At 39.0% G+C, this 11,576-nt stretch overlaps 1 protein-coding gene across 2 annotated transcripts in view; it reads right to left on the bottom strand.

The window, feature by feature from the left end:
- LOC138328494 (uncharacterized) overlaps nucleotides 1–6,789 on the bottom strand; it is a 12,802-nt gene extending 6,013 nt beyond the window's left edge. Inside the window, exons 1-3 of one of the 2 annotated variants that reach the window (XM_069275327.1) lie at nucleotides 6,486–6,789; nucleotides 5,915–6,046; nucleotides 2,034–2,227 (exon numbers count right to left, since the gene is read on the bottom strand). In XM_069275327.1, the coding sequence (XP_069131428.1) occupies nucleotides 2,034–2,219 (186 nt within the window). In that variant the 5' untranslated portion in view covers nucleotides 2,220–2,227; nucleotides 5,915–6,046; nucleotides 6,486–6,789. The remainder of the gene's footprint in view (nucleotides 1–2,033; nucleotides 2,228–5,914; nucleotides 6,047–6,485) is intronic. The other variant, XM_069275326.1, reaches the window with a different exon arrangement.
- Between the last annotated feature and the right edge of the window lie 4,787 nt (nucleotides 6,790–11,576).

Genomic DNA, 11,576 nt, shown 5'->3' with positions numbered 1-11,576 from the left:
CTTTAGGGAATTCACATTTATTAAATCAATGGAGAGATGGAACAAATAGTAATATGAAAGTGACAAACAAATCCAAAATTCAAACTACAACAACCATTTCCTGTTCTGTTTTCGAACAGCTCTCGTTTTATTACAGATAAATCCACGGTACTTGTAGCGATGTATTTCTACAGTGATTTCTATATGCATGCAATTTTCATCTTTAATAAAACCAGAAAAAGGAGAAGGTTTAGATGGAATTCAATAAAACCTTAGCTTAATTGTCTGTCGAAAAGAAACTACACATGCTTGACTTTTTTTATCCAAAACACTTCATATTCTGTAAAAATGGCATCTTAAAATTAAACACATTTACATCCCAACACTTTTCATGAAGACAATAATTTCCCAGGAATGCTTTCATGAAACACATATTCTTGTGTCATGTGATTTCATTTTTCTTTGTACATGTAGTATTATGATCCAAAATCTCGGTGATTATTTTATTTTTCCCTTTTTTTTTCAAAAGTTTTTTTCCCAATCACTAAACTTTATATCCAAAAAGCATTACTACTTTGTTCAAAAATGCATGCAGAGCTACATATGTTTGGTCCTCCATGTTGAACAGTGAAAACTAAACTGAGCAAATGCTTCAGTGTAAGTTCAACAAGTTCGTGCAAATCATGATGCATGCTCTCTTAGTAAGGCAATGGAATGCATCATAAATAGATCTCAAGGTCTTATATGAGTTTACCTGTAGCTGTGGAATACTTAAACAATACCAAAGTAATAGTGGCGAGTACAAATGACATTCGATGCCATGTTTTAAGAATGAGACACCTCAAGCTGTGAAATAGTCAAGATAATGAATAGTTCTTGGCCCTTGCGGGCCTCCAACAATTCATTATCTTGACTATTCCACAGTTTTCGCCGTTTCTCCTATACATAATGAGCCGATGATTAACTATTAGACATTGGCTAGGCTGACCACCAGACTAAAGTTGTAAAAAATATTTTCCTCAGCAGACTTTTAATACTAGATTATCTCCCCTTATATTGAAATTGAATTAGAATCAGACATGCAGTAGAGACAAAAACATCAAGTCAATTTCAATTTTGTGGTGTTTTAATATTCTAGAGAGTAGTGGCCAGTCTAACATTTGGCCACCGAGGGTCATTTAGGACAATTTTGGCTTGACAACATATGGTGAGCGGTAAAATAACTGTTGCCAACAGATCAGGGTGGTAGATCAAGGTCTACCATTTATTTCTGGCTTGATTCTGAATTACAAAAAGCAAATCAATATAATGAACTAACATCAAGTTACTAAAGCTAAACGCTCGGTGACAATCACCATAATTCTGTCATGTCTTCAATGAACGAATTATTTTCAGATCGATCGGCCGACCGCGGTCTTTTTCCGGTTCCGAACATTATACATCCATAAAGTAATATTATAGCATCGATCATGTATTTAATATATCAATTAACGAAATGAAAATACATTAGTTTGATCAGAATTTTTTCCATAGCATTAGATTTGGGAGTAACGGGTTATTGACGAAATCGATCGAACTGTCTAAGAACTATGCATATCGCATAGGGCTAGCTCGCATTCTGAATATTTCATCTTGCGCTTGCCCTTAAAACCTTTCTGGTTGTTTTAAACCTGATGTATCAATCTGTGATCAGAGGTTTGATCGTTTCAAATAAATCCTAAAATTTGTTTTTTTATTTTTGTTTATATTTTTAATAACTTATTACTGAAGGTTGAAAAACTTTATATTTGTTAACTCATTTTCCTTTATCTATAAAGCATTACTTTTATTACCACAAGCAATGCTACATGTGGTATCAGAATATTTAGTAACGTTGCTTCTGATTGGTTGACACTGTGGCGTAATAAATTTTAAGAGAAAAGAGTCCGTCAGTTGATTTAATTAGATTTCTACAAAACTTTTGACACAATACTCTCGGCAGTCTCTGACTTTTTGTATCATTGCTAGACAGCGAAATAGATCCAAGCTTCTAGTAACCCTCAAATCAGACTCACCAGCTTTCTCTCCATGTTGGAACGAATGGACCGAAGCATTGTCTCGTACTTATTTTGAATAGTCCCATCCGTATAACTCCTCCAGGGATATTGTCGTAAGATATCCTCACTCTCCTTCAAACATTTCTCAAGGTCATATTTCAGCCGCTCTATCCGTCCCTTGAGCACCTGTCGGTTGGCCGCCATTTAATGATCTGAAAAGACGAAACAGTAGTTCTACTTTGGCTTTGGAAGGATCCGAGGAAGGAGCGATGCTTCAGTGGAGGGAAAACATTGACAAAATATTCAGTAAATAGCCAAAAACCCTATATAAATAATGCATATTTCAATTCTAATCTCAATTTAATAAAATGAAACATTCAATTTGGGTATACATTGTGGTTCCTTTTATTCGTGGGAAGTAAAATTGGTGCTCAATTTCCGCGAAAATAGATATCCGCGAATACAATGGGAACATTGACATGAATAGTAACCCTTATAGCGTATTACCGGTAATATTGACGATGTGTGAAATTGTCTACTCATAAATAAGTAATAAAGAGAAAATCGAAAAAATTTCCCGCGAAATGAAACACCCATACAGTATATAAACATTCAGATCGAATAATAATAACAAAGACATGTTGTCTTGATTTAAGCATTGGTTGTCATATTTTGACAGGCATTTGTGCAACATAGAGTGTCAAAATATGCCAGACAATACTGAAATATTTTCATTTACATCAATTTTATTGCATGAATTTTTCATTCATTTTTTGAAATTCCATTTTTGAATCCGCACACTGATGTAAACCCAGGCTTTTTGTGTCCTCTTGAACTCTTATGAAATTATCAATAGCCAGAGCCTAACGGCCAATGTAAATTCTAGAAGAAATCATCATGTATTGGGCTTGGGTTGTACAACAAATAGGTAAAGTGCAGTGGGAATATAAATATAAGTTCATCAATAAAAACAAATGAACCTGTGTATTTATAGTTTTCAAAATTGTTTGAAAATCAGCATTTTTTCTCAACGAAAGAAATAGGTCACATCTATTATTCTGTATTTGCATATTACAGAGTTATCTACCCTTGCGGGTAGGTATCGATTGTTACGTCACGTGTTTGCGAGCGTAACGTCATACATTTCTGAGAAAACGACGTAAATTGCGCTCACAAAATAATGACGTAACAATCGATACCTTCGTGCAAGGGAGCTAACTCTGTATTATGCAAAGACGGAATAGAAGCCGGTTACACAATAGTTTACTCATTCTTCAGCTATAACCCACACTGGTTCGGGATTATATCCTGCAGAACAATGTTGGTACATGTAGGTTGCCTGGTATATGAAGCTTAGTGCTAGACTAAGGTAGATCAAGGACGTAATGAATGATTCATTGATATAGAGTCATATATCATAATATTACTTCATCATATCCGAGATCAAATTTGGATTTTCAAAACATTGTTTGTTTGTTTGTTTGATTAATTAACGTCCTATTAACAGCTATGGTCATGTAAGGACGGCCTCCCAGGTATGCGATGTGTTGCGTGTATGTTCTGCGAGGTGCGTGTTTTGGGAGACTGCGGTATATTGATGTTGTGTCTGCCTACTTGTATAGTGGAACTGTTGCCCTTTTTATAGTGTTATATCACTGACGCATGCCGCCGAAGACACCAAGCAACACACCCCACCCGGTCACATTATACTGACAACGGGCGAACCAGTCGTCCCACTCCCTGTATGCTGAGCGCTAAGCAGGAGCAGAAACTAACACTATTATAGACTTTGGTGTGTCTCGGTCAGGGGACAGAACCCAGAGCCTTCCTCACAGGGGCGAACGCTCAACTCAAGGCCAAAAGTGAGGCGTTGCCAAGGGAGGCATTAGGAAAGATAAAGTCAGTTAGGAAGAAGAGAAAAGATAAGATCCTAAATTTAGTCGCCTTTTACGATCATGCAATAGGGGCAGCAGGTACAATTCTAACGCCCTACCTGCAGGGCAGTTTTCGAAACAAGATAAATATAATCAATGGTGAGATTTACTCTTTCAAAATTCATGTTTGTTTTTAAGATACTGATTAAGTAACGATATATTGTTTACTACGTAATGCTATATAGCTACCTTGTAGAACAAAACACCACAATTGTGATATCACTGTAGTAGTGAATGTGTATATAGAGAATAATAACTATTGCGCGGCTTAAAATGTCAGAGAATATCAATATTTATTTTTGACTTCAAAATATGTTTTCGTGAAAAGTTTTTCAAAGAGCAAATTTGATACTAGTACATCTTTGACGATTCGCTGGAAAAATCTTTCACACAATATCCCGTAACTTCCGCCGCACTGTCGAATAACACTTGTACTACTTAGCGGAAATAAGAAAAAAAAGGCGGAACTTGGTTTGGGTTTGGTTGGTCGACTGGTCTGAACGTTCTACCAACAGGTCATTTAAGGAGGATGTTTGCAGATTTGGTGAAGAAAACTGAATATCATGTACACATGCGTTAGTATGCTGGATCACACTGATGTTTACATTGTTTATGGTGGAAAAATATATTGGTCTGTCAGGTTTTCCTTTGACCCGGATGGCCGAGTTTGACACTCTGACAAATAAAGCTATATCTATCTTATGATCCTAAAGATTTCCCATTTCGGCTGCTATAATGCAACTTTACAGTTACTTTTGTTTATGAAAATGGTGTTTTCGTTCTTAACAAATACTATTACGTTAAAATAATATCATGATTAATTGAACCCAAAAATAAAAACAGAAGGTAAATATTGACATTTCAAATATGATGATGTCATATAGACCGCACGCGACTCGTTCATGTAGTTTGCCAAATTCTGATTCTTATTTTTGCCAAATTATTATTCTGAAATACAATTCTTTGGTCTACACTACAAATTATATTTATCGGTGGTCTTTTCGTGTTACGTGAACCAATAAAATTGATAAAAATCTCAATCATATTCAAAACCAGTAAAATAAAACAGACATATGATAAGGTCAGTGTCTATATAAGCTTTTAATCAACAAAAATTAATAAGCGAAACATATACCTATATGTAATTTATCCCTTTAATATTACGCCCATTTCGTTTCGGATACAAAATTAGCAATAAAACCAAGCCCTTACAAAACCTATTGAAAATTTTCAAGATAATGATTTTAAAATCTTAGCCAAAAGTTCAAAATGATGGTTAATGTAGTCTAGACCCTATCAATAGTCAATGAACATCAAATTATCTATTCACGCTATACCCACATGTGTATTATCGGGTACGTCGAAACCGGTGTAACATTAGTACAAAGTGGATTTTAATTCTAGCTCCGACCTTGTAGCGATTCCTTAACGACTATGTAAAATACCTTTCCTTGATACCCGTTAGTCCATATTAAAGTCCATTTATATACAACACGGTACCAGTCGCTCGAACCCACAGGCATTATTTTATACTAACAGGTTACATTATACAAAACACAAGAAAACAATGACTACGTACATTAAATATTTAGTTCCCTTCAGGAATTTTTACAATTGACTAAAACCATATATCAATAGACTTTAAAAACCAATGTCAAGTTTGTGATTTATAATAGATAGCCATTGTTTCGTACTAAATATTTTGTAAGTAGACATTCCTTAAGATAGAAACCTGCCTTTCTAGTGACGTCATCGTAACGCTAAACACATTGTGGTATCTACATCATTTTCCGGCCTGAACCTAATAAATATCACCGCTGTTCAATCAAGACATCTTCGATTTACTGTTATTCTGTGTCCTTTTTAAAACTATAATTTGAAGATGGGTGATAAAAGGCGGAGTTCGCGGAGACAACCCACCGAATACTGCCTGTTCTTCGGCTGTCCAATTTGGTTTTAACTCACGTTTTCTGTTCTCAATTTCTGCTCCTGCTTATACATGTAGCTTATCACAAAGGGAGAAGGACGACTGGTTCGCCCGTTGTCAGGATAACGTGACTGGGCGGGATGTGCATGCTATGTGTCTCAGGCGGGATGCTACAGTAAGATAACACTATATAAAAGGACATAAATTCCTCTATCACAAAGAGACACAACATAAACATACTGTAATCACAAAAAGCACGCTCACATTTCACAGACGCAACACTGCATATACGGGAGGCTTTTCTGAAATGAACTTGACTTGATTTTATTTAAATATATTCTAGAGGTGCAATGGGACGGGGTACAGGGTTGTACAACTAATATAAAAGCACTTTCCCATAAATTCAAATATCTGAATTACATAGACGATATGGCATTTACAAATTTATACAATATTTAATTTTATAACCAGTATGCTCATCAAACTGACTGCCTGTTTATCGGATAGTAATTCAACCAATCATCAAAATTCTGATATATATATATATGTAGATCATGTTAACAATAATTTCCATAAATTAGACACAAAATGAAAATAATTATTACTTACCTAGAGGTAGAATATATCAATATCCACAGCCTCTATATCACAGTTTAAGTGTACCCTGTCAGAAATACTCCAGATATGGGTTAAACACGAACCCGTTAACCGAGTACATATATGCAAAGACGTTTTGTATGTAATGATTTTTTCACGACATTTAAATCAAAACTGTTTGTTCATCTACTCTTCAAAAGGAAATATCCTTTGTTTTATCTGTCGTAAAAATACACTTGTATATCATCCAGATATACTTTGCAGATATAAGACTAAATCTTAATATGTATGTTCCATATATACTCGTGCACTTTAATTTACCCATGAATGAGTTTGCGATGGCACTCTGGGTAAACTGATAGCCGCGGTATTGACGAATACAAATAACATCACGTGTTCATTCAACCGGAACCGTTCAATATATAAGCCCGAACGATAACATCGGAGCCTTTGTTTTTATTCCCGCTAATACACAACGTTCCGCGATCACCAGGCGGAAAACTAATTATTTTTAATCAAGCCTTTTAATTCAGATGTAATTATCCAATTAATGTGCGTTTGTTGTAGAACACAAGAGCTATATATTTTTGTGACCTATTTGACGGACGTAATCTAACTATTTTTTGTTTCATACTACGCGCACGATATCGATATCGATTCACGCCAATCAATTACAAGTCCCTATGACGTTAAAACATATTTGTCTACAGACTGTACATGAAAAGAGACTTGACACAAACAAGTGTAACATTGAGTTGAGATAATACGTTCTGTCATGCCAAGTTTACATGGCTAATGAGATAAGATATTAATCATGCGAAAATACTTTATAGGTGAAGACAATTGCAGAAATATCGTGACCGCTTGACTGAGAAAGCTTAAAAAAGAGTTACTTCCCTTCATACGTAGCTCTTCTGTACGTAGGGACTCTTCTGTATCAAACAGGGACCACATCGTGTACCTCATAACAGAGACCACATAGTGTACCTCATAACAGTGACCACATAGTGTACCTCATAACAGGACCACATAGTGTACCTCATAACAGGACCACATAGTGTACCTCATAACAGGGACCACATAGTGTACCTCATAACAGGGACCACATAGTGTACCTCATAACAGGGACCACATAGTGTACCTCATAACAGGACCACATAGTGTACCTCATAACAGGGACCACATAGTGTACCTCATAACAGGGACCACATAGTGTACCTCATAACAGGACCACATAGTGTACCTCATAACAGGGACCACATAGTGTACCTCATAACAGGGACCACATAGTGTACCTCATAACAGGGACCACATAGTGTACCTCATAACAGGGACCACATAGTGTACCTCATAACAGGGACCACATAGTGTACCTCATAACAGGGACCACATAGTGTACCTCATAACAGGGACCACATAGTGTACCTCATAACAGGGACCACATAGTGTACCTCATAACAGGGACACATAGTGTACCTCATAACAGGGACCACATAGTGTACCTCATAACAGGACCACATAGTGTACCTCATAACAGGGACCACATAGTGTACCTCATAACAGGGACCACATAGTGTACCTCATAACAGGGACCACATAGTGTACCTCATAACAGGGACCACATAGTGTACCTCATAACAGGGACCACATAGTGTACCTCATAACAGGGACCACATAGTGTACCTCATAACAGGGACCACATAGTGTACCTCATAACAGGGACCACATAGTGTACCTCATAACAGGGACCACATAGTGTACCTCATAACAGGGACACATAGTGTACCTCATAACAGGGACCACATAGTGTACCTCATAACAGGGACCACATAGTGTACCTCATAACAGGGACCACATAGTGTACCTCATAACAGGGACCACATAGTGTACCTCATAACAGGGACCACATAGTGTACCTCATAACAGGGACCACATAGTGTACCTCATAACAGGGACCACATAGTGTACCTCATAACAGGGACCACATAGTGTACCTCATAACAGGGACCACATAGTGTACCTCATAACAGGGACCACATAGTGTACCTCATAACAGGGACCACATAGTGTACCTCATAACAGGGACCACATAGTGTACCTCATAACAGGGACCACATAGTGTACCTCATAACAGGGACCACATAGTGTACCTCATAACAGGGACCACATAGTGTACCTCATAACAGGGACCACATAGTGTACCTCATAACAGGGACCACATAGTGTACCTCATAACAGGGACCACATAGTGTACCTCATAACAGGGACCACATAGTGTACCTCATAACAGGGACCACATAGTGTACCTCATAACAGGGACCACATAGTGTACCTCATAACAGGGACCACATAGTGTACCTCATAACAGGGACCACATAGTGTACCTCATAACAGACACCACATAGTGTACCTCATAACAGGGACCACATAGTGTACCTCATAACAGGGACCACATAGTGTACCTCATAACAGGGACCACATAGTGTACCTCATAACAGGGACCACATAGTGTACCTCATAACAGGGACCACATAGTGTACCTCATAACAGGGACCACATAGTGTACCTCATAACAGGGACCACATAGTGTACCTCATAACAGGGACCACATAGTGTACCTCTAACAGGGACCACATAGTGTACCTCATAACAGGGACCACATAGTGTACCTCATAACAGGGACCACATAGTGTACCTCATAACAGGCACATAGTGTACCATCAACCAGGACCACATAGTGTACCTCATAACAGGGACCACATAGTGTACCTCATAACAGGGACCACATAGTGTACCTCATAACAGGGACCACATAGTGTACCTCATAACAGGGACCACATAGTGTACCTCATAACAGGACCACATAGTGTACCTCATAACAGGGACCACATAGTGTACCTCATAACAGGGACCACATAGTGTACCTCATAACAGGGACCACATAGTGTACCTCATAACAGGGACCACATAGTGTACCTCATAACAGGGACCACATAGTGTACCTCATAACAGGGACCACATAGTGTACCTCATAACAGGGACCACATAGTGTACCTCATAACAGGGACCACATAGTGTACCTCATAACAGGGACCACATAGTGTACCTCATAACAGGGACCACATAGTGTACCTCATAACAGGGACCACATAGTGTACCTCATAACAGGGACCACATAGTGTACCTCATAACAGGGACATAGTGTACCTCATAACAGGGACCACATAGTGTACCTCATAACAGGGACCACATAGTGTACCTCATAACAGGGACCACATAGTGTACCTCATAACAGGGACCACATAGTGTACCTCATAACAGGGACCACATAGTGTACCTCATAACAGGGACCACATAGTGTACCTCATAACAGGGACCACATAGTGTACCTCATAACAGGGACCACATAGTGTACCCATACAGACACAGTGTACCATAACAGGGACCACATAGTGTACCTCATAACAGGGACCACATAGTGTACCTCATAACAGGGACCACATAGTGTACCTCATAACAGGGACCACATAGTGTACCTCATAACAGGGACCACATAGTGTACCTCATAACAGGGACCACATAGTGTACCTCATAACAGGGACCACATAGTGTACCTCATAACAGGGACCACATAGTGTACCTCATAACAGGGACCACATAGTGTACCTCATAACAGGGACCACATAGTGTACCTCATAACAGGGACCACATAGTGTACCTCATAACAGGGACCACATAGTGTACCTCATAACAGGGACCACATAGTGTACCTCATAACAGGGACCACATAGTGTACCTCATAACAGGGACCACATAGTGTACCTCATAACAGGACCACATAGTGTACCTCATAACAGGGACCACATAGTGTACCTCATAACAGGGACCACATAGTGTACCTCATAACAGGGACCACATAGTGTACCTCATAACAGGGACCACATAGTGTACCTCATAACAGGAACACATAGTGTACATCTTAACAGGGACCACATAGTGTACCTCATAACAGGGACCACATAGTGTACCTCATAACAGGGACCACATAGTGTACCTCATAACAGGGACCACATAGTGTACCTCATAACAGGGACCACATAGTGTACCTCATAACAGGGACCACATAGTGTACCTCATAACAGGGACCACATAGTGTACCTCATAACAGGGACCACATAGTGTACCTCATAACAGGGACCACATAGTGTACCTCATAACAGGGACCACATAGTGTACCTCATAACAGGGACCACATAGTGTACCTCATAACAGGGACCACATAGTGTACCTCATAACAGGGACCACATAGTGTACCTCATAACAGGGACCACATAGTGTACCTCATAACAGGGACCACATAGTGTACCTCATAACAGGGACCACATAGTGTACCTCATAACAGGGACCACATAGTGTACCTCATAACAGGGACCACATAGTGTACCTCATAACAGGGACCACATAGTGTACCTCATAACAGGGACCACATAGTTTACCTCATAACAGGACCCACATAGTGTACCTCATAACAGGGACCATATAGTGTACCTCATAACAGGGACCACATAGTGTACCTCATAACAGGGACCACATAGTGTACCTCATAACAGGGACCACATAGTGTACCTCATAACAGGGACAACATAGTGTACCTCATAACAGGGACCACATAGTGTACCTCATAACAGGGACCACATAGTGTGTACCTCATAACAGGGACCACATAGTGTACCTCATAACAGGGACCACATAGTGTACCTCATAACAGGGACCACATAGTGTACCTCATAACAGGGACCACATAGTGTACCTCATAACAGGGACCACATAGTGTACCTCATAACAGGGACCACATAGTGTACCTCATAACAGGGACCACATAGTGTACCTCATAACAGGGACCACATAGTGTACCTCATAACAGGGACCACATAGTGTACCTCATAACAGGGACCACATAGTGTACCTCATAACAGGGACCACATAGTGTACCTCATAACAGTGACCACATAGTGTACCTCATAACAGGGACCACATAGTGTACCTCATAACAGGGACCACATAGTGTACCTCATAACAGGGGACCACATAGTGTACCTCATA

Source organism: Argopecten irradians, chromosome 7 (assembly GCF_041381155.1).
Source record: "Argopecten irradians isolate NY chromosome 7, Ai_NY, whole genome shotgun sequence".
NCBI lineage: Eukaryota > Metazoa > Mollusca > Bivalvia > Pectinida > Pectinidae > Argopecten > Argopecten irradians.
Note: the sequence above shows the minus strand (reverse complement) of the source record. Positions and strands in the feature narration are given on the sequence as shown.